Source organism: Rhinatrema bivittatum, chromosome 1 (assembly GCF_901001135.1).
Source record: "Rhinatrema bivittatum chromosome 1, aRhiBiv1.1, whole genome shotgun sequence".
Lineage (NCBI taxonomy): Eukaryota > Metazoa > Chordata > Amphibia > Gymnophiona > Rhinatrematidae > Rhinatrema > Rhinatrema bivittatum.
Genome location: NC_042615.1, coordinates 193,568,435 through 193,595,984, shown reverse-complemented (window position 1 = coordinate 193,595,984; position 27,550 = coordinate 193,568,435). Strand labels below are relative to the sequence as shown.

Sequence of the window (27,550 nt, the reverse complement as noted above, 5' to 3'; positions counted from 1 at the left end):
TATGAGACTTATAAGGAGAATATATATGTTCATTCCGTGATTAGAGAAATAGAGGCGGCTTGATCAGTGGATAATCCATGGTAAGCCGACTCAGAGAGGATTACCGAAACAGGAACCCAACTCCCAAAACGATACACCTCCTAAGAGAAAGGTGTATCTATGTGGAGGATGTCTGGAGAACAGAATCCGAGGGAGTAAGAAAAAATGGTGGAAAAGTAAAAGGGGTAATACCTCTTTTTTTTTTTTTTTTTTAGCGTCAGGAGGTAAAGCCTGCCATATTAAACGGCAAGATTTATGTTTAGAAGGTTTTGTGACGCTACCAGAACCTAAGAACATCAGTAAGTCTATGATTTGGGACTGACTGGTGAGAGAATAAAAGGTTACTGATATGATGGATTGAGAAGTATGGGAAAGCATACTGATCTCAGTCAGGGAGTGGGGAAAAAGAATACTGAACCCCATCCCAGTTCAACATTAGAAGAATGCTGGCTACGAGAGGCAGCAGAAGAGATATATTGAAGAGGCCTTTGATGGAAGAAAAGGCATCTAAGGGAACGCATAGGAAACATGTGCAGGGAGCAGAACCTGTGCATCGTATGGAATGATGCAGACGCCGAGGAAAGTTTAGTTAAACTCAGCATTAAAAGATTTGCCCTGTACACATGTAATTGAGACCATTCGAGAGGATAGAACCTACGTGGAGAAGGTCTGATAGAGCGTTCATTAAATCTCTTAGATATGTGGCCCAAGGACGCATGAAGTGAACAAGGGCCAAGGGTAGAGCTGCGCAGCTGTCTAGCAGAGCAGCTAAGAGGTAATGCGTGCTTATGAGTTGGAAAGCACATTGTCCCTATGCTGTCTGTCTGTATGCACAAAGAATTGTTGCAAAGCAGTATTGGAAGGCATAAGGGCATAACTCATGGGTGCAACGTCCAGGAAGTTTATGAGAAACTATGCTGGAGTGCAATAGATGCATAATGGGTTGACAGCTTTCAGGAGAAACTTTATAACCCTAAGGAATTGCGAGCATGAGTCGAAGGAGATTAGGTCCTAGTTCGAACTGGGATAAGAATCAGGGACGAAAGCAATGAAACCACTTAGGTCCATTGAGTATAGAATGTCACTGAATATAACCCATAGCAGTTTTGAATTATGAGAAAAATGCATAGTGGGAAGAAACCCCATAGCCCAACCATGAAAAGTTGAAAGGCTGAGGTTATGGAAAATATGCGCAGGGACATATAACAATGTATCAGAATGTCTGTGCGCATGCTGGACAAGAGGGTCTTAAGACTGTGGTGTCCAGAAGTGTTACAGAAGGGATTTATGGCAGTGACAGTAATCCCAGTTAGTAAATGTATAGTGAGTCCTGAAAAAAGTGAGAGCTCCTTGCATGTACTGAAAGTGGTTAGCAGTAGTGTATGCAAGGAAAGTGAATGATGTTACACTCCGCAGAGAAAACAGCATTCACCAACAGTGATGCAAGAGACAGTTCACTTACCGAAGCTGGTGCCAGCGGCAGAGCTTGGGGTTGTAATGTTGACTCACCATAAAGCACATAGAAACATTAAAATAATGTACTTACTGCAGTATGGAGTGATGGTAACCAAAGATACCATTGTACCTGTGACGTCTAAAGAAAGTTGGATTTTCTTAGGTCCAGGATGTGCGGAGAGTAACTATTTTCTGTTAAAAGAAAGAATAGTGCAATTAAAACTCCCCAACCCCCCTCCCTTCTCCCCTCTGCACTTCGTAGCGCCTGGGGGAGTGTACCGGGACTTTGGTACAAGGTGGGGTGGCCACTCTGATATCTGACCAGATGGGAGACCAGGAGGTGTCCCAATGGAGGATATCATGTAGGCTCCTGCAGGTGTGTGAGCGGTAAGTGGTACCCGCATTTCTGTATGCTGTACAAGGAGACACTGAGACCTGTGGCCAGGCCTCAAGGTGGACTTGTACATGGGGCAATGGTTGCTGAATCTCATGTTTAGCAGATCAGCCAATGCAGCTGGACCTTGGTTGGGAGGGAACCAAGAGTCAGAGCATTGGTCGGCACAGGGACTTGTTACTGACAAGAGAAGAAGCCCTGCTGCAATCCCAAGAAGATAGAGGGGTTCTCCTGATATTGTGGCTAACATAGCTAACATAGCGATATGTGACACTAATACAGTTCTAAAAGGCACATGACCCAGAACTTTTCGAACCACGGTCCGAATGGGAGAACACAACTCTATGGGAATGCCGCCGAAGCGGGTACTTACCATCCGACGTGGATCGCCTCAAGACGAGCCGGTGAAGATTGTTGACTCCGACGGTCTCCGGAGTCCTCGAGGGTAAGGCCGGGGACGTAAACGTCCATCTCGCTCTGAAACCCGGTATGGTGGCACAGGTACAGAGGAGACAGGCCAGGCGTTGAGTGGCGTTTAGACTGCTAAGTGTAACAGATGGCCATAGTCCCACACCACTTGACGGTGGGGCACGCCAGGAACAGAGGAGCCCTAACGGAACTCATGTTCCCTTCCCTCGTCACAGCGGCTCGATGTGTCGTGACGCCAATGCAGAAGCTGTCGGACCTGGATCCGGAAGTTCTGGATCACCAAGGATTGCCAAAACTGTAGGAACAGTGCTGATGGCAGTGGTGATGTCGCTCTGCCCGAGCGTTGTCCAGCCTGGAGAAGGATGGCACTGATGTGCTGGATGGCATCAGCGGCGGACGATCACGATGTCGGCGATGATGGGTGCCACGGTGCTCAGCCCGGTCTTTCCCCAGCGCCGAGATGGAAGCCCTCATCGTCCTGGAAGGCGATCGATGACGAACTGTCAGCACGCCTGCTCTGCTCCTGACACAATGGAGTGTCTTAAGCTAATACGGGGCTTAAAAAAGAACCCAAAGCGTGGAGCAATGTGAGGAGGCGAGGGTATTATGTGGCGGTGCTATGTCGGTATTGACGATATTGAAGGCAACCTAAGGGGCTTCGAGGATATCATCAAAATGGGTATGAAAAATCGTCGATGACTGGCCAGGAGAATGATGACAGTGACGGGCACTGACAGCAGTGGCATAGGTATCTTTGAAACGATGTGGAATCGAATAATCGAAAAAACATTGCCGTTATTGAAAAAGATACCGGCATCGACTGAGTCAAAGTCGAATCAATAGGGCGTCAAGGACACCGAAGGAAAACGGAGGTGTCGAGGGCATCGATGCATGGAGGCGGGCATTTATGCCGTTTGTGGCATGGCCACGGGCATCAACTATAGGGCCACAGACGTTGACGGTATCGATTTGGACAGACTCAGATTTCCAAGTGTACATGGCATCGGTGCCCCAGACACGTGTGTCGGTGGCATCGATATGGACACGTATGGAATCGATGGCATGGATCTCCCAGTCGATGAATTCCATCCCGGCATCAACGCCAGTCCTGGAATCGGCATGGGCATCGATGCCAGCCATAAGGCTGGCATTGGCATCAACGCCCATCCACGGAATCGAGCCGGCATGGATACCCACCGATGGGACCCACCTGGGCATCGAATTTCACCGATGGGAGCAGCCTGGCATCGACTGCCCTCGATGGATGCATTCTAACATAGATGCCCATGGATGAAACACCTGGGCATCGGTGTCCATCGATGCAAAAGGACCTGGCACCGATGCCATCAACGGACGGCCATCCGGCACCAATGCCATCGACGGACAAGCCATCCGGCACCGATGTCCATCGATGGGGACCATCCGGCACCGATGTCCACCGATGGGGACCATCCGGCATCGATGCCCACCGACGAATCGATGTGGCACTGATGCCCACCAATGGAAAAGGGCTGGACATCGGTGGGGAGGATGGGGCATCGATGGCATCCCCAAAAGGGGGGGTGGCATCGATGAAGTGACCCTGGGATCGTTAAAAAGTGTCTCGGGCAGCGGTGGCGGCGACCCGAGTATGCATGGCAGTGACTAACAGCGTGTGCGTCAATGGCATGCATCCGGGTAGGGACGGCACCGGGAAGCCCAAGGAAAAAAACAGTGCGTAGGAGGAAAAAGCCTGGTAGCACTGAAAAGCAAAAAACATGGATAAAGGCATCAGGGCACCGTGGGGGGAGGGGCGCTGATGACATATAAAAGCCCAGGGCGGTTTAGGAGGGTCCCGGTGTAGCGATAGGGTATCGACTGCGTGAGGGTACCAGGGAACGAAGGACTTGAAGCTACAGAGGTCCTAAAGTTAAGGAAAAAATCCCTACCCCACTAGCATAAGCAAGCAGAGTGTCACAGAGATACTCGCAAGCTGTTTTAAAGCTAACTGAAAAATGGGGGAAGGGAAGGCTTCAGTCAGTTAACAGCCTTAAGATAGTGACAGGAACCGACCGAAAAATAAGAATTAGTACTCACCGAGCGTCGTAAAAACGTACGCGGAGGGAGACCTGTGCAGGGAAAAGTGTTTTTTGAAGTGAAAAGTTAAGTGTTTCCATGAGGTAATTAGTTAAAAAATCCTCACAGAGCTCCAACCGCTATGCTGACTGCAGAGCGGAAAAAAGAAGACTGAGGGAGACACCTGTGGCTCACAGGGATAATTGCAGGCTGGGCATGCTCAGTGCACCCAGTGTGCCAGTGTCAGTCAAAGCTTGTTGAAACTTTGACAGAAAAGTTTTCCCGTACAGGGCTCCATCCTCGATGTCACCCATTTGTGAGGACTACCATCCTGCTTGTCCTGTGAGAAAGAATCTTTTCAAGCAGGTTTTATTAGTTTATTGACTTGATCAACTAAATTTTATAAACAGGAAATAGATGCCTTTATCCAAATAAAATATGTAAACAAAACTATATAACAATGCAAATATATTTAAACCCCAAGTCTGATTTTAATCCTGGCAAAATTGGTTCCAAGACAGCAAAAACTAGCTCCTAAGAAACAAAACAAAAAGGAGCAGTAGTACAAGAAATAGAAATCCCACATAATAGGCAAGTTTGTATACAAATCAAACAGAAAATATCTATTCCAGTAATTTAGAAGAAGAATCCGGATCTGTTAAACTCTCCTAAATAACTAAAACAGCATGTGACTTCAAATTCAGTCAAATGCTCTGGACGATAATGGCTATATATTTTTTAAATCACCATACTTGGCAGAAAAGTGAAGTGAGAAATTAGCTCCATATTTCAAAACTTCAGCCCAAAGGTTTAGAAATTCTTCCTTTGGGCCTAGAAAGATAAAGGGAACATAGCAATTTTTGCAGCAAAAAAAAAAAAAAAAGAAAAGTCCCAACACATTCATCTTTCAATAAGATAAAGGTTGCAAGGACAAGATTCCTGTCCACAGGAAATGCAAATTCAACAATTAATGTAGCTTTTAATGGGGATGTAGACAGAAAATCTTCACATAAATTAGATATTAATGTCAAACAAAAGAATCACCTGTTGACTACCAAATTACCTCTCCTCAACAAATGACTAATTCTTTATACTCTGGCACTTAAAGTCTATGCACTTTTTCTTTTTAATGCTTTAAAGTCTAGGTAATTTTTTTTTAAATGAAATGTCATACGATTCATTGCTGAAATGCCTAACAGATGACAAATATATTCAAAAGCCCCTTGTTTCAGCTCCCATTCTCCTAGCTGCAAGCAATCTCTGCTCAGCTAATATTTTCAAATAGTTTTTGTGCAGAACAGAAAATAGGGTCTTTCCCTTACACCAGAAAGCAAACTTCCTCTATTTAAATTCCTAGAGGAATATTTTCCCTGAGGCCATACAAAATTGAAGCATCTTCAGATAGGTTAAGGGGATTCAATGGTACCCTCTCAACGTCCAGACTTTAAGGGCTAGGGGTCTGATGCTGGATGATGCAATATATCCTGATGAATGCTGAGAGTTGGCTAATTTCCCAACCTGACTGATTCCGTGATGGATAACTCCCAGAGAAAGAGAAACAAAGTCTTCCTCAACCAAAAGAGGGTTATGAGAATCATGATCCCCAGTCTCTGAGTTTTAACAAAAGTATTTCCTGCTAGAGGAATCGGTTGAATAGAGTACAGAAGACCTTCTCTCCAGTCTAGGGAGAAGGCATCTGGAGCAGAAGTTTGGGACCTTTCAGTTTGGTGGAGATGCAAATATCCACCATAGGTGTTCCCCATTAGTAGAATATGTGATTTTGAACTCCTCTGTCTAGGGACCATTTGTGAGATTCCAAGAACCAACAATCTGTCTGCTAGGATATTCTCCTTGCCTGCCAGATATACGGCCCTTAGGATCATCCCAAGAGAGATAGTCCAGGCTCTGTATCTACCTGCTTGTTCACATAGAACATTGCCACCTATTTGTCTGAAGATAATTTTCCTAGCCAGCCAATCTCAGAGTCTTAAGAATGTACAATATCTCTCTTAGCTCTAGCAAATTTATCTAATGAAGCAGAGTGTGGAATCCATATACAGGAGCTCCCCAGCCCAGGATGGATGCATCCATGGTTAGAGAATTTGAGTTGGAGTAATTAGGAAGAAGATTCCTCTGAACAGACCCATTTGATTCAGCCATCAGGAGAGAGATGAACTGCCGGGTGACTTGATTGCTGTCTCAAAGATTCCAAGAGGCTTGAGTCCACTATGATCAAAGGATTCATTGAGCATGTCTTATGTGGAGATGTACCAAGGATATTATACACATTGTTGATGCCAATGGCCCAATATCCTTAACATGTTTTATGCTGATGTCTGCTGACATTTTTTCCACTATGGACATCAACATTATGATTTTTTCCTGTGGAAGAAAGGCTTCTGCTTGACATGTCTAGTAGAGTTCCTAAAAATTCCAATTGATACGACCAGCTCAAATGAGATTTGTGATAATTTATTTTGAACCCTAGTAACTCCAACACCTGGATGGTTTTCAGCATTGATTCTATGGCCCCTCCTTGAGATGTGCTTTTGACCAGTCAATTGTCCAGGTAGGAAAAAACATGTGCCCACCCATATGCCTAGATGTCCAGCCACCACTGATATTTTGTTAACATAATTGTGTTGATACTAGGATAACTGCCAGTATCGAATATTGGAAGTGGTCTTAATCTACTACAAATCTGGTGTTTCCTGTAACCTGGAAATAACTCTGCATATGTATACCCATTCTTTAGAATGAGGAAACAGTCACTCTGCTTATTCTATGAACAGAATCAAGATACCAGGCAGACCATTTTGAACATTTCCTTTACTAGGAATCTGTTCTAAACCCTTAGGGTCTAGGATAGGATTCACCAATTCCATTAAGAGTGGTGTTTGTTTTTTTCAAAACATCAATTACACTCTGATTTGCAAAGTTACTGTTTCTATGTTGAAGTCAACCTACCACAATTCCAAACTGATATGATGTAAAGCGCTCATTTTATACATATAAGATAATACAAGCAACCATTGGTACAGTAGCCCCTGAGGCAGCTCCTGCGAGAGCGAAACTCGGCCAGAGTCGGGCTAACACCAATAAAAGAATCCCTGATTATACCGATCACTACAGTTTGTCCTGCCCCCAAGGGGGTGCCATGCAATATTTAAATTAGGTGGTCACGTTAGTAAGGAGGCGCTATGGTTGCTTGTGTGCCTTTAGTGCCTCCTTGCTAACGCGAACCCGATTGGCATCGGTGGTCCGCCAGTTAGGAAAACAGACGCCAAGTTTATCGGTGTCCGTTTCCCTAAATGCTGCACAGCCGCACACAGCCAGTGGGTTTTTTTTTTCCTATTCTTAACTTTAAGTTTGTTTTTCCTCCTACTTAATATCACAACAATAGGCAGGCATTATTTGCTCTAGGCAGGCGTTAATTGCTGAGCACTAAATGTGCGTTCTAGACGCACATTTTTTTTTTTTTGCATCTGGAGTGAATGCCAATAGCCTCAATCACATGCATTTGTATGTGATTAGCACTATCACAATCACTCTGTGTCAGACGCGCGTTGAATAGGTGCTAATCCCCTTATTGCATTAGGGGATTCATTAGCACCTATTCAACCCACATCCAACTGCTGGTTATACAGTGCGCTCGGCCCCTTTTTGAGCACTGCCCTAAAGGTTTAAAGGAAATTTTCTTCTGACTCAAATTTAGAACCATGAATAAATGTTCTTCACAAGAAATATGCAAGGTTATCTTAATATGTAGGATTTGAATAAGAAGCTATCTTGCTACCATATATTAGAAAACTGAAAATCTTTAACGAAAACTAAATAGTTATACATTTTGTGGTCTAATTTTGTAAGTATAAATTTAGAATTGCTATTCTATATTCCAATGCATGGAGGAACATATCTTCTCATAGTAGCTAGATTTTGGGGTCAATTTCTATCACAAACACAATCTCAGTAATTCAGAAAATCTTATCAATAAGAAGCTCCACCCAGAACTAAAGAAATTTGTTTTCTGGGAACAACATCCATGATCTGCAGATGTGCGATTAAAAAAAAAATCCTACATCTCTGATATCCCACAGATTTTGGGGTGGATAGAACATCAAAAACATCTGATTAAGCCTTCTTTCCCTTTGGAAATAGGCTAAAATGTAATTACATGCAAGCATTTTCTCTTTGCTGTAAAACAAGATCAGGGGTGCTAGAGAACTTGCTGCTAGACAGACTGGGAGAGATGAGCTTGCCAACAAACTAAAAATCAATAAACCTATAGGTAAAATGTTTTTTTCTTCCAAATACTTTATCCTAACCTGAATAAGTAGCCACTAATAAATTGGGAAAACAGAAAAAGATTTCATATCATCACAGAAGGGACCCTACATCACCACAGAAAATGGCTGTCTGCAATGAAATTCAACTGAATCCTCCCTTACAAAGATCATGAAGGAGCTAATGACAAAAAGTACTGACAACAGATTTTGGTGCAATTAAAGAAATTTAAATGAAGGTGGCTTCCCTTACAGCACACTTCTGTTTACTTCAAAAGATAGTGGATGAATGAAAGAACGAGGAAATACAAAAAGACAGGTGGGTAAATCAAAAATAAATAGGAAAAAAGCAGTACACAAAAAAACAAATAGGTAATAAAAGGATAATTTATATAAAAAGGTAAATATTCAAAAATACATGACAATATTCTAAATTTAATACCAATAAAAGCATAAATGTGACAAAGCTGGAATATATTCTTAACATTATGGACAGGAATAACTGGGCAGACTGGATGGTGCAGTTGGTCTTTTTTTTTTTGCCATCTTTTCTACTATGTATTCTACTATAAGTACCTTCCCATAACACTATTCACCCTTGTTATAATGTAACTTTTACCTTTCTGCTCCTAATCTGTCTCCTCTTTTGAGGTTTGACTAGTTACTGTTAATGTACTATCGTTCTATGTAAACCGAGTTGATTTGATCTGTATCAAGAAAATCGGTATATAAAATCCCTAAATAAAATAAATAAATAAATAAAACACTAAGTAGTACCTAAAAATACCAGAGACCAATGATGATTTTATTTCCTGGGGGAATTTTAAGCTTTTGTGCACAAAAGCTTAAAATTCTGCAAAATTCTACATACTTTTTATTGGTCAAAACACGACAGTCTTTAAATAATTACATTTTAAATTAATACACAAAAATGTTATTACTTAAAGATGAAGAATTTTAAACATTTTGAGCAGAATGTCCCTAGAAATTCACGGTAAGAGTGTCCCTTCCACTCTTCTCCCTACTCCCCTAGCCACTTTGCCCTCTCAGGCCCCAACTCCTCTACCTGTGATGTTTTCAACGTGCCGCGGTATATAAAAAATCACTAACTAACTAAATAAATAAATAAATCTCCCTTCCACCTCTAGGCTCAACCCCTTTCACTCTATCTCCATTTCCAGAGTTTGACCCAGTTCTCAGTACTGCCAATCACACAGGCTCCCTCTGTCCCTCTCTCTCACACACAGGCTCCTTCTCTCTAGTGCACATATACACCCCCCTCATATAGGCTCCCTCATTCTCTCACACACACAGATCCTCTCATTCAGGGTCTCTTCTCTTGCACACACACCCACACAGGCTCCCTTTCTCTCTCACACATACACCCTCACACAGGCTACCTATATCTCTTAACACACCCCTTCACACAGGCTTGCTCTCTTTCGAACAAGCAGCCTCACATACACACAATCCCTTTTTCATACACACCAACTTCCAAACTCATACATATACATACTCCTTCACAATCTCCTCACATTGGCTCCCTCTCATAACACCCCCCCTGCTCTCTCTCACCCCCTCCACTCACAATCACTCTCACCGGGGCCCTTCATCTTCACCTCGAGCGGGATGCGCTCTGCTTGCGGCACGCTGGGGTCTTCATCTTCGCCACGAGTGGCACGTGCTCCACTCGTGGCAAGCCGGGGTCTCTTCTTTGCCATTTTCTGTGCAGAATTTGGCAATTCTGCGCAGGGGGGGGGGGAATTCTGCTCAAATTCTGCGCTCCGCAGTAGCACAGAATTCCCCCAGGACTATGATTTGCATCTTGAGATACCCTCCATTACTGGAAAACCTAAAAAGAGTCAAGGTATGGGTACCTGTGTTGTAGGAAGGAAAGAAAAATTAGATTGCCACAAATGTAAATAAAGTCACAGCACAGAAAGAAGTTTTTGGCAATGGAAGTGCAACTAAGAAATATGAAAGCAAGATTCAGATTATTCTAACCAGCAAGATTGAGTGGCACTGAATAAGACCAAAACATTTGAGGATATTGAAACACCACAGAGTTACACTGATTCTCTTTTGAAAAACAAAAAGGAAACTCTGATTTTTTATGTGCAGGAGATAAATGGAGAATACCAGATACCAGAATGAGAAGTTATGTCTGTAATCCTGAAAGACATATTTACTAAAGTGCACTCAAAATTGGGTATATCACATCATTTTTTTTCAAGTTTTAGCATCAGATTTACTAAAGGATGTTAAGCCTTTAGTAAAACACAAAATGGGATGCAATACCACCGCTTATCTCTAAATACTACAAACCAAAAAGTGGTGGTGACACTACTTAAAGAATATTACATTTTATTCAAATAATTACTCAAACTGAATAGCAAAGCCAGTGTTAAAACTGAAAACATGAATGTGTTATCACCATCAGTAATGAGAGCCACAATGGAGTCCTTTGATCTCCCTATATCTCCCTAATTTCAAAAAGTAGTCCCTGGAAGCCCAATCTCCTTACCCTCAACATTCCAATGAAGCTCAAGGCTCTAATCCACTCTTACCCACTCTCCCTTTCTTAATGTCTGCTTATTATTTCAGAGTTCTTCAATGTCATTATTGGAGGCAGAAGGGAGCACTCTTTCCACCTCTTCTCTTGATTAATAAAAATGGTGACTGATGACCTGAAATATCCTTTTGTCCCATATATGCTGTATGTACAAGGGCAAAAATTTAAAAAAATTCAACACTTGCAGATGTGCTCCTTCTCATCCTGCAACTTGACATTGAATTCCACCAAAGGGGAAAGTGGTGGGAGAGAAAGAGTGGAGAGTAATCAGACTTCTAGGCGTGCAGACTTCTTTAGACATGGGGAGAGGGGAGATGGGAAATTGGGAGTCTCCAGATGTGTAGTCAAGTTTTAGTGTAAACCAGTACATTAATGCAAATTGCATATGATTTAAATTGATTCAGTTAATTGATTTGAATATTAAGCTGCTTTTCATGTATTTGCATGCAGTGTGATTCATTTACCTATTCATTGCTTTAAGAAGAATGGTTTATTTTTGTCTGTTAACAGTAGTGCAGGCACAAACATGTTAATGCCATTTTAACATGTGTGCTAAACCATGATACCCTTTACTAAAGAGATTAATGGGTGATATTTCCATTGTTATAGTTATAAAGAAGAGTACATTTATGGATTCAGATTAAGTACAAATTTTGTTTACAGCTAGACTAAGTAAGTAGGAAGCTGCTCGCCCCAGATCACCGGTACAAATATTCGTGATCACATAACCCCATACTACAAATGCTTCACTGGTTAGACAATAAATCACACACAAAAAATACAAATTGGCTGTATTAATGCATAACCTTCTTTATAAAATCACTTCCACATGGGTAAGGCTGTTGTGCATGGACCAAGAGAGACCTTGGGGTGATATCTAGTGATCTGAAGACGGTGAAGCAATGTGACAAGGCGATATCTAAAGCCAAAAGAATGCTGGGCTGCACAGAGAGAGTCATAATCAGTAAGAAAAAAGGTGGTAATCCTTTTGTACAGGTCCTGGGTGAGGCCTCACCCGGAGTACTGTGTTCAGTTCTGGAGACTCTCACAAAAGGGACAGAGACAGGATGGTGGCAGTCCAGAGAAGAGCAAACAAAATGGTGGGGGGTCGCCATCAAATGACTTAAGAGAAGAGGATGAAGGACTTTTAAATATGTATACCCTGGTGGAAAGGAGGTGCAGGGGAAATACAATACAGATCTTCAGATAACTGAAAGCTTTTCATGATGCACAATAGATAAACTTTTTCTGTTGGAAAGAAATCAGTAAAACTAGGGGGTCACGAAATGAAACTCCAGTGAAGACAACTCAGAACCCAATGTCAGGAAATATTTCTTCATGGGTGGTAAATGCCTGGCATACCCTTCCGGAGGAGGGTGGTGAAGACAAAAACAGTGAAATAATTCAAAAGGGTATGGAATAAACACTGTAGATCCCTAAACGCTAGAGGATGGAAATGAAGAAAAATATGCAAGATGGGTAACTTCCTGGTGCTGCAGTTACTACCCTTAACCAATAAGCCTTCATACTATTGATGCAACTCCCATCATTGTTCTCTGCTTCAACGGCAGGGGATAAAAAAGGAAAAGGAGAATTTGGATTTAGTCAGCAGACTTTTACTGTCTAGGGAAAACAAATAAGCATGGGGGTAACCTGCTAATGTTGCTGCTACTACCCTTAAACAATAAGCCTGATACCTTTGATGCAACTCCAACATTGCTCTTTGCTTCAACGGCAAGAGGCAATGGATAATTAGACTCAAACAAGAAATAACGGCCTTGACTTTTATGGTCTTGGAAACTGATAAGTATGGGGGTGACCTGCCCAGCAGATACTACCATAAGCTTGCTGGGCAGACTGAATGGACTGTTTGGTCCTTTTATAAGAACATGCCATACTGGGTCAGACCAAGGGTCCATCAAGCCCAGCATCTTGTTTCCAACAGTGGCCAATCCAGGCCATAAGAACCTGGCAAGTACCCAAAAACCAAGTCTATTCCATGTTAACCACTGCTATTACTAGCAACGGTATTTTCTAAGTCAACTTAATAATTAATAGCAGGTAATGGACTACTCCTCCAAGAACTTATCCAATCCTTTTTTAAACTCAGCTATACTAACTGCACTTAACCACACCCTCTGGCAACAAATTCCAGAGTTTTAATTGTGCGTGAGTGAAAAGAACATTCTCCGATTAGTTTTTAAATTACCACATGCTAACTTCATGGAGAGCCCCCTAGTCTATTATTTGAAAGAGTAAATAACAGATTCACATCTACCCGTTCTATGACCTCTCATGATTTTAAACACCTCTATTCAATATCCCCCCCACCCCCCCCAGCCACCTCTTCTCCAAGCTGAAAAGTCCTAACCTCTTTAGTCTTTCCTCATAGGGAAGCTGTTCCATTCCCCATTATTTTGGTTGCCCTTCTCTGTACCTTCTCCATCGCAATTATATCTTTTTTTCAGATATGGCAACCAGAATTGTACACAGTATTCCAAGGTGCAGTCTCACCATGGAGCGATTACAGAGGCATTATGACATTTTTCCATTTTATTCACCATTCCCTTCCTAATAATTCCCAACATTGTTTGCTTTTTTGATTGCCGCAGCACACTGAACCAATGATTTCAATGTGTTATCCACTATGACGCCTAGATCTCTTTCTTGGGTGGTAGCACCTAATATGGAACCTAACATTTGTGTAACTATAGCATGGGTTATTTTTCCCTATATGCATCACCTTGCACTTATCCACATTAAATTTCATCTGCCATTTCGATGCCCAATTTTCCAGTCTTCACAAGGTCTTCCTGCAATTTATCACAATTTGCTTGTGATTTAACTACTCTGAACAATTTTGTATCATCTGCAAATTTGATTACCTCACTCGTCGTATTTCTTTCCAGATCATTTCTATGTTTCTACGTATTGAGGCTCTACATCCCTACACAAAACCTCCTGAACATTCCATCCAAACGCACCACATAGTTATGCAACACATGAGAAAGGGCCTTCTCCTAACTGGACCAACCCTATAGTATTTGCTTTACTGCCAGCTTCCCCCACCCACACAAACTGTGTAACATAAGCAACCCTAAAGATTTAAGGCATTAAAAACATTTTGTTTAAGGAAGCCTCTCCATGCTCAGCTTAGTGCTCTGTCCATTTAACCTGTTCCAGTGGTATAGTGTTTAGTAAATATATTTGTGTAAATATATATATAATATATACACACACACACACCCCTTCTAAATGGGCTCTGACCGACGGGCCCGAAAATGCGAGAGGGGGGCAGCTCTATCCGCTCATGTGCGGGCGAGCACGTCGGTATCAGAGAGGAGCGTCAGCTCTTAAAAAACATGGCGGCGGCGAGGCGAAGTATCGGCGGCGGCGAGAAAGAAGTATCTGCGACGAGGAGCGGCGGTGAGGGAGGGGAAGTAGGAGGGGGGAGGTGAGAGGAGAGTGGGGGGAGGAAAGGGAAGGGGGAGGGGAGGAAAGGAAAGGAAAGGGAAGGGGGGAGGAAAGGGAAGGGGGAGGGGGAAGGAAAGGGAAGGGGGAGGGGGAAGGAAAGGGAAGGGGGAGGGGAGGAAAGGGAATGGGGAGGGGAGGGAAGAGACAGAGGGATGTGAGTAAGTGGAAAGGGTAAGAAGTTGTGGAGCAGAGAAAAGAGGGAGTGGAGGAGGGCTGAGGGAGAGGGAAGGGGTTGTGGATGAGCTGAGAGGGGATTGAGGGGATGAGAGTGAGGGATGGGATTGAAAGAGGGTGGGGGAGTGACTGAGAGTGAGGGGAGGGAGGCAGAGGGCGAGTAAGACTGAGGGGTGGGAAGGGGTGTGAGTGACTGAGTGGAAGGGGGGAATGAGGGGGAAATGAGGGAGAAAAGTGTAGGGGGTGCTGTGTTCGAAAAGGACCGAAAACAAACATGTAATGTAGCCCGTGTGACGGGCTTAACGGCTTGTATATATATATAGTATGTAAATGTGACTGTTAGAATTTTACCATTGTGTGCTTTTATGCATCCTGCCCCAAACCTTGGAAGAAGCAGGAAAAAATATATACTTTTAAATAAGTGAATGCTAAGTAAATATGAAGCTTGAAGATTATAGATTTGCAGGAATATTTATTTGGGACTCTAAAGTCTAACTGTAGGAACTCCCATAACAACAATGGAGTCCTATGGTGCCTCTGTATAAAAAGAGGGTAATCAAATTCCAGAGATATACAGCAAATGTAGTGATGTGAGGGTTTTAGAACAACTGCTGTAGCTCATGATAGTGAATCTGTGTTGGAAACTGAGAACTGCTATATATGTGAATTTAACTGAAAAAAACAACAAATTAATTTGCAAAGTACATAGGTTTTCAGAGAATTCCTGGGAAATGTAGCTAAATTATGCTCTACTACCATTCAACATCTTTTGACTATAAACATGCTTTCAGCTTTCTTAAATTATCACGACTTCATGTAGGAATTTGGAACAGTGTTTCCCAAACCTCTCCTGGAAGCACACCTAGCCCATTGGGTTTTCAGGATTGCCACAATGAATATGCATGAAATGGATTTTTATACCCTGCATAACCATTGTATGGAAATCTCTCACATGCATAATCATTATGGATATCCTGAAACCCAACTGGTTAGGTGTGCCTCCAGTAGAGGGTTGGGAAATAGATTTGGAGGATAGAGATTCAAAGGTATGATATCGTTCGAGATCATATGTAGACGTATGTTTTGTGTTATAGGTGGTGTTGTAAAGAAAAAAAAAGAATAGGATCAATGACTTAAAAGATATCAAGGGAGCAGGGGGGGCATGGGGGATAGCAATGTAAAGTCCACACATTTAATCTAGAATATTCTTGGGCAGTGCATAATTAAATATTGATAATATTAATGGGAGTAAACTAAGATACACCCAAAATGCTGAGATATGAAAAAGAACATCAACTATCAACTATGTATAGGGAACTTCTCACTGTTGTAGTTATGTGCGGCTGCCCTATACTTGGAATAGCCACCGTGCTTATCCCTTTGTATGGCTGCCTGACTTTATTCTCAATGCAATTTTTAAAATAAAATTTGCGTTTTTCCTTTTTTTGTTTTTACTAGTTTAATACTCAAAGTCCTCTCCCTTTTTGCGGTCACCTCAACTCCCATTCAACACTCCTGCTTTTTCTTAAGTACTTATCTGTCTCTATATTGTAGGTCAAAGGCCTATCCCTCTTTCATGGACTTGCTCATGAGTCAAGGTCCGCCTGCCCCAACAATAGCCGTGTTTCGACAACGTTAGTCTGCTTCAGGGACCTTGGAGAGTTTCTATATAGCCATACATTGCTTGAGGCTTCTAGAAAATATTCTTAAAAATATAACATGTATTGTTTATTCTTACTATATATCCACCATTAAAAACATATTTCTACCACACCAAAGAGTTTTTTGTACTCACATGCTTGATTTTTATTAAGTTCTGTGCAGGATGCCTCTGTTCTGTCATTCAGCGTCCCTGCCCGCTCTGTCTGTTTTTAAACTACCCTGGACCAATGAAAATCTTTTTCCAAAACTAGGCTGCTTTCTCGCAACCCTTAACTTAATAAGTGGACCTGTTTGAAAACCATGTTCGCGTCTTTGAATCTCAACGGACCTGATTGAGACCTCTGCATGGTCAATGTTTTACTTCTCTAAATGACCTGTGCTGACTTGGTTGAAAACCTTGAGGCCCGTAGATTTCTATGCTGATTTTTCTCAGCGAACCAGACTAAAAGGTCTCTCCCCGATGCTTCCCGTTGACCAATGCTTGTTGTTTCTTGTCCTGTCCCTGAACTTAAATCAGGTATTAAATGCCAAAGAAAGTCATCCTCATTACTTTATTCTCTTTCCTTTGATGCCAATCATTGGCCTCATACTAACCAATCGATTTCCCACTTCAAAAAATATCATCCTCATTGAATGTGTTATGATCTCTGTTATATACCATTGTCCTCACACTGACCAATTTAAAATACTGACCAATTAATTTCCCGGTTCAGTCCATTAGAGGATACTGTCTTCCATGTGTAAATGAAGCATTGGTCATTTTGTGTCAATCGTAAATTGAGGTCTCCACCGCGAAGATGGTCTATTATCTGAAACAGAGCTGCTACTGTAATTTCCTGGACTTGATGCCCTACCTCCTGCCAATGTTCAAAAAGAGTGGCTTCTTCCTTCCGGGGTCTTAGTCGGCTGAGATGTTCTTGTACTCGTGTTTTAAGTTTTCGCGTGGTTTTGCCTATGTATATTTTCTTGCAAGGACACTAAAGTGCATATACAACACCAGTAGATTCACATGAGAAGTTATGATGAAAATAGAATAGACATCCAGGGATTTCTAAATATACGCCTGTGTGTATTGTGTGTGCATACGTTGCACTTGCCACAAGTGAAATGTCCTGGTGTGCAATGATTCACTTGTTCTAATGGTGCTGTTAGATAAGAGTGGACCACAAGGTCTCGTAAGTTCCTGGCTCTCCTAAGAGCGAATATAGGTTTTTCTTGAAAGGTCGAATGGATTTGTAAAAGAGACCAGTGTTTCAAAATACTAGATTTTAAACGTTGTGTATGTGGAGTGAACGGTAGTACACACACTATTTGATCATTAGATTGATTAGTCTTCGGTTGCAGGAGTAGATCTCTATTTGCCCATCTGACTCCCTTGCAGGCCTTCTTGATAACTGACATGGGATATCCTTGCTGGAGGAAATCAGCTTGTATTTGAAATACTTCCATTGTTGAACATAGTCTCCTGAGTCGCAAGAATTGTCCTACTGGGAGATTGTCCCTTAGATGGCTTAGGTGAAAAGATGAATAATGTAGAATTATGTTGCGATCAGTAGGTTTTCGAAAAATGGAAAAACTAAATGTGTCTTGAATTAATTTTATTTGGATGTCCATAAACGACACCTGTTTCGTACTGTATTGGCAGGTGAACCGAAGATGAGAGTTGCATGTATTTAACCATGCAATAAATCTAGTCAGAGTTTCTTCAGTGCCATGCCAGATCATAAAAATGTCGTCAATAAACCGTTTCCATAGAAAAATGTGTGAGACAAAACAGTTTTCTATCCAGCGTTTCTCAAAGGCTGCTACATACAAATTAGCCAAATCGAGAGCCATTGTGGCTACCATTGCTGTGCCCCTTATCTGCTGGTAATACTGTCCCTGAAACATAAAATAATTTTGTTGTAGTGCTATCGTTGCTAGTTCGATAGTCAAGGCTGTCCTATTGCTCCTCTGTCCATTTGAAAGTACCTCCATGATGACCATTAAGGCTTCCTGTTGAGGGATGCTCGTGTATAGCGCAGCTATATCTGTTGTGACCAGAATAACTTCTTTATTAGGTTGCTGATATTCTTGCAAAATGGTAATAAGATGAGCCAAATCTCGAATGTATAATGGTATCTGTGGTATAAACTTGTGCAAAGCTTTGTCAACAAAACGGTAGAGTGGTTCTCGATCCCTTTGAGGATACTATGGGTCGCCCTGTAGGGGCTTGTAATGACATGTATTTTTGGTACCATGTAGAATACCAGACAGATTGGGTGCTTTACTGTCAAAAACCGTGCTTCTTTCGTAGAGATCCACCCCGATTTCAGAGCATGTTCAATGATTGGGTCAATCATGTTTTTAATGACCTCTGCGGGATCTTCCCTGAGTTTTAGGTAAAATGAACTGTTATTTAATTGACGCTCGGCTTCTGTTATGTATTGGATTCTATCTTGTTTCACGATGGAGTCTCCTTTAAGGGCTGGTTTTATGAATACTGCTGGATTCGCTCTTAGTTCTTGTAATGCTGTTAGTTCCTTCTGTGTGAGAGTCACATCTGATGAATAAGCCTTGTTAGTCCCTTTGAAACGGTCTTTGCGAATCATCTCTGCGAATGTGTATATAATCGAATCTGAGTCCCCCGGGGGTAACCACATAGAAGGGGGTGTTAAAGTGTCTCACTCTATTTCGTATCCTTGTGTTGATGAGAAATATAATCGAAGCCATAGCTGTCTGATAAATTTGTATAGAAATTTCTCCCCCTCAAATGCTGAATATTTATTAATCAGTGCAAAGGACCATCCTTTATTCAATAGGGTCTCCTGGGATTTTGTAAGCGGATGTGAAGAAAAATTAATAACTCCTGATGATGAAGATAGGGCAATCCCTATCGATTCCTGGTTTGTCGGGTTCTGCCATATAGACGTCTATTGCCCCCTGTCCTTCTCTTGGGCGCCGATCGTCCTTGTATGGTGGTGCCCAATCTGAAAAATGAGAATTTTCTTCAGTAGGGGCTAAACCAGGTGCCCAAGTTGTTCTCCGTTCTGCTGGAGTATCGACTGTACTGTTTTATGATACACTCCGCAGTCACTCAATTTCTAACTATGTTAGATGAAGCACACTGAATGATGTCTTCTCCATTAATGGTGCTATGTGGCATTACAATATAATCAAAGTAGTGTCTCATGACACAACAGGATAGGAGATTTTAGTCTATGTACGACATTGTGACATCGGCCCTGCAGGCATACTATAAGTCCTGCCCAAATTGACTGCCCCTGAGGCAGCTCTATATACTAGAGGAAACTTGGCCAGAGTCGGGCTATATTTAATAAAGGGCTTTTTCCATCATCCGATTCTCGTTCTCTTCACTGAATTCATTGTCTTCCATGTATAATCGTGGGTCTTTTTGAATTCTCAAATCTCTTGGGATTCGTTGGGTGCGACAGCACTCGATCAAGGTGCCGGCATGTAATTCAATATGTATGAGTCTTTTCTGTGATGATGTGACTAAATTCCAAAGATCTTGTTTTTGTCCATTCTTTGTTTCAAAAATTGATTAGGTATTGAGCAGTGCCTGCAGCCTTGTTTCTATGTATGTATTTAATGTATGGCTAATACAGAAGCTCTCCAAGGTCCCTGAAGCAGACTAATGTTGTCGAAACATGGCCATTGTTGGACAGGTGGCCTCGACTCATGAGCAAGTCCATGAAAGAGGGATAGGCTTTGACCTACAACACAGAGACAGATAAGTACTTAAGAAAAAGCAGGCGTGTTGGATGGGAGTCGAGGTGACCGCCAAGGGGAGTGGACATTGAGTATTAATTTAAACTAATAAAAAAAAAAAAAAAAAGGAAAAACGCAAATTTCATTAAAAAATTACATTGAGAATAAAGTCAGCAGCCATACAAAGGGATAAGCACACAGTGGCTATTCCAAGTATAGGGTGGCCACACAGAACCACACAGTGAGAAGTTCCCTATACATAGTTGATGTTCTTATAAGGTGGGGAACAGAGGTTCGGTTGATGGTAGGAGATATGAAAAAGGCCATACAGTCTCAAAACTATTTGCAATTGTTGTTTATATGTTTGTTATTGAAAATAAGTGTAGAACTGATTCAGGGATGTGGCTATGGAAAATGGCCCATGCATATGATATGCTTATTTAAAATAAAGAGTAGGATTAAATCAAAGTATTGATGTATACTTTCTGAAGAAAATGCAGACATTTCTGAAGTAATTGAGATGACAAGACTGGAAAGTAACAGAGTAGAAAAGAAATCTGAGGTAGTTATTTTTCTTAAGGACTGCTTATTATTTATAGTGTGACTAGCCGTTAAGCCTATAACAACGGGCTACATTTAAAAAAAAATTTTCGGTCCATTTCCTTCCCACTCATTCTCCTTCCCCCCTCCCCTCCCCTCCCCGCTCATCCACAACCGGCAGACGGAAGATCTCCGGGGGGTCCCTCCCTCCCTCGCGCCGCCACTACTGCTCCTCGCCGCCGCCGCTCCAGCTCCTCCCAGCGCCATTTTTTTTTCGGGCACGCTCCGCTCTGACCGACGTGCTCGCCCGCGCATGCGCGGTAGAGCTGCTCTCTACTGCGCATTTGCGGGCCCTCGGTCAGAGCCCATTTATAAGGTAGATTGATCTTTTCAGAATTATTGGAAGGAAGGAAAGTCTTTCAAGAGAAATGCAAGGTTGAAGAACAAATTCCTTTTACAGCTTTTCTGAATGCAATTTAGGAGATGAAATGTTTGTTCTAGAATAATTTTACAATTCATAGTTTGTTCTGGGAGATTTCAACTACAGCAATCGCAAAAGGTTTGGTGCATGTTTGCTGATACTAAAATATTGTACAGAAACTATATTTCAAAATATAGGGGTAGTACACTCAGATAAGACACTTTTATTCAAACTATATACAAAGCTTTCTTTTGAATTCAATAAACAAAATATATGAACATAAAAAGCTCTAGTTCCATAGGAAACGGTCACAATCTCAACATATATTTCTGGATAATATAACAGTCAAAGCTTATTTAGAATGAATTCCTTCACAGCAGGAATCAATATATACCGTCATTTGTTTTTCCAGCTAAAAGTATACTTTTAAAATATTTCAAAACTCACCTTCAGTAATTCCTCATATGTCCGCTGCTGCCAGAATGTCTCTTAGGTCTTTTTGAAATGTTTATATCAGTATCCAGTAGCATTCCCGATCTTTTTCTCTCATTCTTTTTGTTAGAAACTTTAGAATCAGATGTAGAGCTGTGATCAGTTTTTACATACTGGTCAGTTTTGTTCCTTTTCATTTTTTCATTCAGCCATTTAGTGGAAGATTTATTTGCTTCATTACTGATTGTTTCATTGTTTTGCTTTTCTGCTCCCTTATCTATTTTTATTTTTTTTTCTCCTTTGAATACATTTTCCTGAGCAGAATGTGATCTTAATGTACATCGTCTTTCAGTGTATGCCTGAAGATTACTGCCAATTTTGTAAGATTCTGGAGAAGAAAGAACTGTATTTAACTTCCATGAACTTTTATTTTCAACATGATTGAGTTTCTTCAAACACACTCTACAATTTTTAAAAGCTTCAGGCTTGCATGTAAGTTGACAGGTTTTGCTTTGATTTTGTGTTTTGTCAAATGTTTTTTTACTATTTACTTCATTCTTCTCACTAGGTTGACTGACATGCATCCTTAAATTTGGCATCCGCACCTTCTGATGAAAACTTTCATCTGTAATTTCAGTTTCAGGAAGCAAAATTGGTTGCTGGGTTTCAGTTATGCTATATCTCTGAAACGTGGGCACTATATCTTTTGTCTTCTTTAAAGCACGGCCTTGATATTTATATTTCAGGTTTCTACTTTGAGGTGCCCATTCAACTAAGTGATTGCAGAACTTGTTCTGCAGTCTCCACTTTTTCTGCTTTAATCTAATGAATTTAGTTCTTACTCCAGCTAACATAATTTTACTTTTAACTTTGAAATACTGAGGTCTTACAACTGTATGCAACATTTGTAGTTTTTCTGCTGAATGTGAAGGAGAAGATAGTGCAAACTTTTTAAAGTGCTTACTGAAAGGGCTACAGTGTTTGGCTCTTGCTTTAATTCTCCTTGAACTAATTACATCCAAAGGGTTTCGAGCATTTGCTTTCTTCACTATTGAGAGAGATTGTGTTTCTGTGGTTTCCATAAACCAGGCACAAAGTTGATTAATATCACATTTTTTTTTAAAAAGCATTTTCACTGGAGATATTTTGAATTCTAGAAGACAGGTCCTTAAAGGGTTTGATACTTCCAATTTGCAGTCTTGTTCATCATTGCTTCCTTTTCCATAAAGATAACTTTTAGGCTCATTTCCATCTACCTGCAACCAAGTATTTGTGATTTGCTCAAATCTACTGTTTAGCTCTTCTAACAAAGAATCTTTTGACACAGAAGTAGTCCACCACCTGAGAGATGTATTTGATGGAAAAATGGGATCTAATGAAACTTCAAAAATGGAACATTTGTCCTTATATTCTCTTCTGATATTCCCAGCACCAGAAATGCACTTTGATGATGTAGTCATCATTAGTTGTTTAGTCTTACTCTTTTGATCTTTAGTTTTGTTCAAACACAGTTTATATGAGTTGCGTACCAAGGCACTTTTGTAAGTAAACGTATTTGCAGATTCCAATGAACGTAAGAAAGGCAACGATGGCTGTGTGTCTCTAACAGAATGCCTCAAATGAATGACATCCATTTTGGTTCCCACAGAATCAATGACTAAACAATCCTTGCTAGAGTTAGCCTGTATAGTATTCTGTTTGTTGCACTGTTGATGAACATGCTTGGATATATTTTCTTCTAAAATACTTTCTTGAGCCAAAGAAGATAAGCAGATGTTAGTACTTACTTTTCTTTCCTGAGGTGAAACCCTATCAATAGTCACAGATATGCCAGAGATTTTAACTTTTGCTGGTCTTCCAGGCTTTTGTACAGTTGATACAGACTTCTCATTTGAATGTTTTACATTGCGTTTAGGGTAAGGCAAAATAGGTTTGTCTTCGATAGGTCTAACACACTCATAGCTAGATCTCAAAATATAATTCTTAGGAGACTCTACAGCATTTACTTTTTCCAAATGTTTTTTACTAGCATGTTTCAAATCTGTATATATATTTAAAACTTGTGCACTATTTACTGGTTTAGCTATCCACATACCTTCAGAAACATGTCTCTGGATTCTTCTTGATCTTCCAAATGCAACAGTTATAATAAGATTTTTGTTACTATTTTCTTCTTCCATTCTGGAGTAATCAGAGTCTGCACTTTCATCACTGCGGCCTTTGCTTCTACCATCAATGTTTTCGTTTCCATCCATCATAGCCTTAAGTGGTCTATCAATTGGTTTTTTAATCTGCTTTATAACTTGAGGGCCAATTTTTTTAGGTCTACAAGGTTTTCTTTTCAAGATAGAATCATCCATTCTATTTGATCTAGTCACTGCTCTTTCTACATTTTGCATGCAATCCTTTTCTGTTTCATTCATATTACATGCATCTGTAATATTGTTCAATTGTGGTTCCTTGTTAGCTGAAATGTTTTCACTGGAGACATCAGGACAACCACTGACAACATCTTGAGAGCTCTCTTTTTTATTTTCTATTGTCTCTGTTTTGTTTAGCAGGCATTCTGAAGACTTTTCAAAAGAGCAATTGCTAGGGTTTCCTTTAGAAGTGACACTGACAGAGCTTAAAGTATATCTGACACCTTCATTACAATTAATCTCAGAGACAAACATAAGCTTTATAGGACTGTAATAACTAAGAAAAGGACTTCCACTAGTTTCAGATTTTGTTTGTGACTCTTTACTAACCGGTATAAAATTTCCAGCTGAAGAGCTCACAGGACATTCAACAAATTGGTCAGTTATATTCACAAGATTTGATAGAACATCAATTTTGTTTACATTGCTGCATGGCACATGAGACTTTGGAAATGAAATCTTGCCATAATATAATTCTTTGTTAGCACTTTGCTTTATGTTAGAATTTTGAGCATTTTCTTGAAATTTTCTAGGTATTTTAAGCCCTTGCATCAGTGAACTTTCATTGAAAGTATTTTTTGCTAAATGCAATGCATCTTCCAAACGTTCTACAACAACTTGCAAACTTTTATTTTTTGCTATCTTGTTCATATCTATATTCCCAGATCTCTCAACTTTGTCTTCCATAATTTTATTTTCTCCCAAATTTGCAGAAGTTATTTTTGCTTTGATAGATTTCTTAAACAAGAAATTGTTAGTTACATATACTGAATACCATCCAGGAGTTACAATATTGCGTTTTGTTCTGCTCAAAATTTCACTATAATCCACTTTCAATTTACTCTTATTTCCTCTCAGTCTTGTACTATCTAAATGGCTTTGTACATCAGCTTGTTTGTCATCTGTATTTTCTCTTGGTATAGTTAAATTCAAGTAGTCATGTGCCACATGGTTGTGGGGTACCCTATCAAAGTAAGTTTCCAAACTATGCTGAGGTAGTTCCAATAACTGTTTTTGACAAGCTAATTGATGCACTGATTTTTCTTGTGTGGTTTCATCTTGCATAGTTATGTCTTCAACCATATTACCTCTTTCTTTGTGCTTTGACTTTTCTGGAGTTGATTCATCACTGTTCAAATATTTCTTTCCATTTCCTTCAGATGTTGACTCTTCTATTTTGTAAGGATCATGAAGACTCACGAGTTCTCTTTTGATTTGCAATGACTGCCGTCTTGATAAAGATGAATCAGGAGAATTATGCATTGCAAGCAAAGTTTCCTGGCGTTTGCGAAATCTTGTTTGAATAATTTTATTTTCCATACTTTTCTCATGTTGGCTTAATAATTCCATGAAACTATAATCATTTGCTTTAGCATTTTGCATAACAGATTTTACAAACTCTCCAAATTTTGTGTTATTTGCTTTCCTGTTTTCAATGCTGTTCAGTTTTCCATGATTTGTTTCAATCTTTGCTGTTTCTATTGACTTCAGTTTTTTATTAATACGATCCATTAAGTCTTGAAAGAGAGTATTTTCACTTTTCTCAAACTTTCCTGAATTCTTAGATTTGTTGTTCTGCTCTGTTGGCAGTGAAACCTCAACTGAATTACCAGACCTGCCTCTTTTGCATATTTTAAACACCCCATCGCTGCCTTCTGCTGGCAAGAGAGATGGAGGCTGATTGTTTAATTCAAATCTGTTGGATTCAAAATCTGCATAGTCTGCTACTGACTCTAACTGTTCAATGAAATCGGTCCGTATAGGTGATAATGCTGGGGGTGATGGGCTGCAAGATCTAACACAATCATTCATGCTGATATGGTTTTGTGATGCTGCAGTACAATATATCTTAAGATTTGAATTTTTACAAACTCCTCTGTTTGCTGTGTTGACGCAACCCAGAGAAACAGACTGGTGAGATAAACAATGAGCATCCTTAATACCGAGAGAGACAGGCGGCAAAGGGCTTGGTGTAAGATTCTGCAAACGGCAACGTCTGGTATGCCTATGTTCAACAGAACTGCACAACAGGCCATACTTCTTGTCTTCATGGAGAGACTTCTGTGATTTTTGTGAGATAGATGATAGTTTGCAACTACTACAGAATGAAGTACCCACATTTAGTTCGAGTTTTAAAAATGTCAACATATTCAAAATTTGTGGTCTATGATATGGACACAATGAATCCAAAACCTTGCATAGTATAGTTGTTCTTTTGTTCAGTTTAGTAGTTTCAGCTGATCGAAGCACTCTGGCACAAACAGTTGAATTGGAACTAAAAAGAAAAACAAAGAAATTGCAGTTAGAGTAGCACAGTTAATGTTACCATAATATTATTTAAACTAATATTTTATTTCAGTTTTTCTATTCACATACACTGACTTCCAACTTACATTTTAATAGCCAGATACACAAAGACATCACTAAAATTCAATCATACAGTGACTGTAATTAATACAGATGTACTTGTTCACTTTATAAATCTGTGTATGTGCTTTTTTTCAATATAGTGCAAATATTCAACAAGCTATCCTCCATATGATCTAACAAAAGCAAAAATTAAAAATATGAAGGTAGTTTAGCAACAAAACTGAAAGTATCCCCTCACCATAAGCCTAGAGGCAAGAGTTGTACTCCAATAGAAAGAGAGAGAGAGAAAGAAAGAAAAAGTATTAAGACTTAATTATAAAAACGATTTTATAGTTTCCTTTATACAGAATGAAAACATGACAGGACAGAACACTATGACTGCTTGGATCATCTATGACAGAATAACAGAATTCAAATCATCATTACCACAGTAACGCTAAATGAACCCAATGGTGAGGGAAGAAAATGTTCTGGACTCAATACAACAACAAACATGCGGGGGTTCCTAATCTGCTAATAAAAGGAGATATGGCTTAGTGGTGAGAGTAGCTGGCTCAGAACCAGGGTTCAAATCCTGCTGCCACTCCTTGTGATTGAGGGCAAGTCATTTCATCTTCCATTGCCTCAGGTACAAACAGATTGTAAGCTCTTTGGAGACAGGGAAATACCTATAGTACTTGAATGTAATCTACTTTGAAGTGTCACAAAAGGTGGAATATAAATTAAAAAAAAAAAAATCTAATGCTGTTGTGTTACTGAATGAGCCGTCATGAAAAATGGAAAATACTGACTGCTGACAAAAGCTTAAGTGGCATGGAATTCAAAGACTGAAAAAGCTAAAATACTTAGGAGTGAATTTTCAAAGCAGTTCTTTGCATAAAAGTAGCATACATCGTAGCATTTTTGAAAGCCCAATCATGCACCTAAAACCTTTTGAAAATTCAACCCTATGGAATAAAAGTAGAAATTTTTAGAAGCCCTATTACATGCATAAATCATTTTGAAAATCACCTCTTCTCGATCCTCTTTTAGGACAGTACCTTTGTGAACTGCTCAATAAGGAATAGAAAATCCACACACTATTACCAATGAAAAATAAGTGGGAAAACCAAATATCAA

General features: G+C 40.3%; 1 protein-coding gene across 5 annotated transcripts in view; it reads right to left on the bottom strand.

Moving 5' to 3' along the window:
* LCORL (ligand dependent nuclear receptor corepressor like) overlaps positions 1–27,550 on the bottom strand; it is a 374,618-nt gene that overhangs the window by 51,583 nt on the left and 295,485 nt on the right. For all 5 annotated transcript variants that reach the window (XR_003854676.1, XM_029590369.1, XM_029590357.1 and 2 more), the window contains one exon: positions 21,657–26,336. Coding sequence is in view for 4 of the 5 variants with exons in the window: in XM_029590369.1 (XP_029446229.1) it covers positions 21,659–26,336 (4,678 nt within the window). In the remaining variant the exon portion in view is untranslated. The remainder of the gene's footprint in view (positions 1–21,656; positions 26,337–27,550) is intronic.